The sequence below is a fragment of the Equus quagga genome, chromosome 5 (assembly GCF_021613505.1).
Source record: "Equus quagga isolate Etosha38 chromosome 5, UCLA_HA_Equagga_1.0, whole genome shotgun sequence".
Lineage (NCBI taxonomy): Eukaryota > Metazoa > Chordata > Mammalia > Perissodactyla > Equidae > Equus > Equus quagga.
Window position 1 is genome coordinate 77,760,811 of NC_060271.1, and position 1,123 is coordinate 77,761,933.

The 1,123-nt window shown below is 45.5% G+C and overlaps 1 protein-coding gene across 7 annotated transcripts in view; it reads right to left on the reverse strand.

Annotated features, from left to right (window-relative positions):
- ALMS1 (ALMS1 centrosome and basal body associated protein) overlaps window positions 1-1,123 on the reverse strand; it is a 244,752-nt gene that overhangs the window by 160,627 nt on the left and 83,002 nt on the right. For all 7 annotated transcript variants that reach the window (XR_006888598.1, XR_006888599.1, XM_046660995.1 and 4 more), the window contains one exon: window positions 1-1,123. This exon is cut by the window's left edge and continues 2,073 nt beyond it; it is cut by the window's right edge and continues 1,238 nt beyond it. Coding sequence is in view for 5 of the 7 variants with exons in the window: in XM_046660995.1 (XP_046516951.1) it covers window positions 1-1,123 (1,123 nt within the window). In the remaining 2 variants the exon portion in view is untranslated.

The window sequence follows — 1,123 nt, forward strand, 5'->3', positions numbered from 1 at the left end:
ATGGTAACCTAGTCTTCTGGTCAGCTGGCCCAGGAACAGCTGAAACTTTCAGAGCCTCTTCAGGTATATGACCGTCTGTCAAGTCCTGTGGGTAGAAAATAATGGGTTTCCCTATATTTGAGTAGGAACTAGAAAGTTCTGATGGCAACCCAGTCTTCTGATCAGGTGGTCCAGAAACAGCTGAAATTTTCAGAGCCTCTTCAAGAAAATGACTGTCTGGCAAGGCCTGTGGTGAGAAGAAAATGTGCTTCTCTCTATGTGAGTAGGAAGGAGAGGGTACTGTTGGTATTCCAGGCTTCTGGTCAGCTGGTCGAGAAACAGCTGTAACTTTTAGAGCCTCTTCAGGTAGATGACTGTCTGGTAAGCCCTGTGGGTAAAAAATAAAGGGCTTTTCTCTATGTGAGTAAGAAGGAGAGGTTACTGTAGGTATCCCAGTCCTCTGGTCAGCTGGTCCAGAAACAGATGAAACTTTCTGAACCTGTTCAGTTAGATGACTGTCTGGCAACTCCTGTTGGTAGAAAATATTGGACTTCTCCCTCTGTGAGTAGAAACTAGAGGCTTCTGATGGTAACCCACTCTTTTTTTCAGTTGGTCCAGGAGCAACTGAAACTTTCAGAGCCTCTTCAGGTAGATAACTGCCTGGCAAGGCCTGTTGGTAGAAAATACTGGGCTTCTCTCTAGGTGAGTAGGAACTAGAGGGCACTATTACTACACCAGTCTTCTGGTCACTTGGTCTAGGTACAGATGAAACTTTCAGAGCCTCTTCAGTTAGAAGACTATCTGGTAATGCCTGATGGTAGAGAATATGGGGCTTCTCTCCAAATGAGTAGGCTCTAGAGGACCCTGTTGGTATCAGAGTCTTCTGCTCAGCAAATCCAGGAACAGCTGAAACTTTCTGAGCCTGTTCAGTTAGATGACTGTCCGGCAATGTCTGTTGATAGAAAATATGGGGCTTCTCCCCATGTGGGTAAGAAGGAGAGGCTACTGTTGGTATCCCAGTCTTCTGCTCAGCAAATCCAGGAAAAGTTGAAACTTTCTGAGCCTGTTCAGTTAGACGACTGTCTGGAGCTGTCTGTTGATAAAAAATATGGGGCTTCTCTCCATGTAAGTAAGGAGTAGAGGT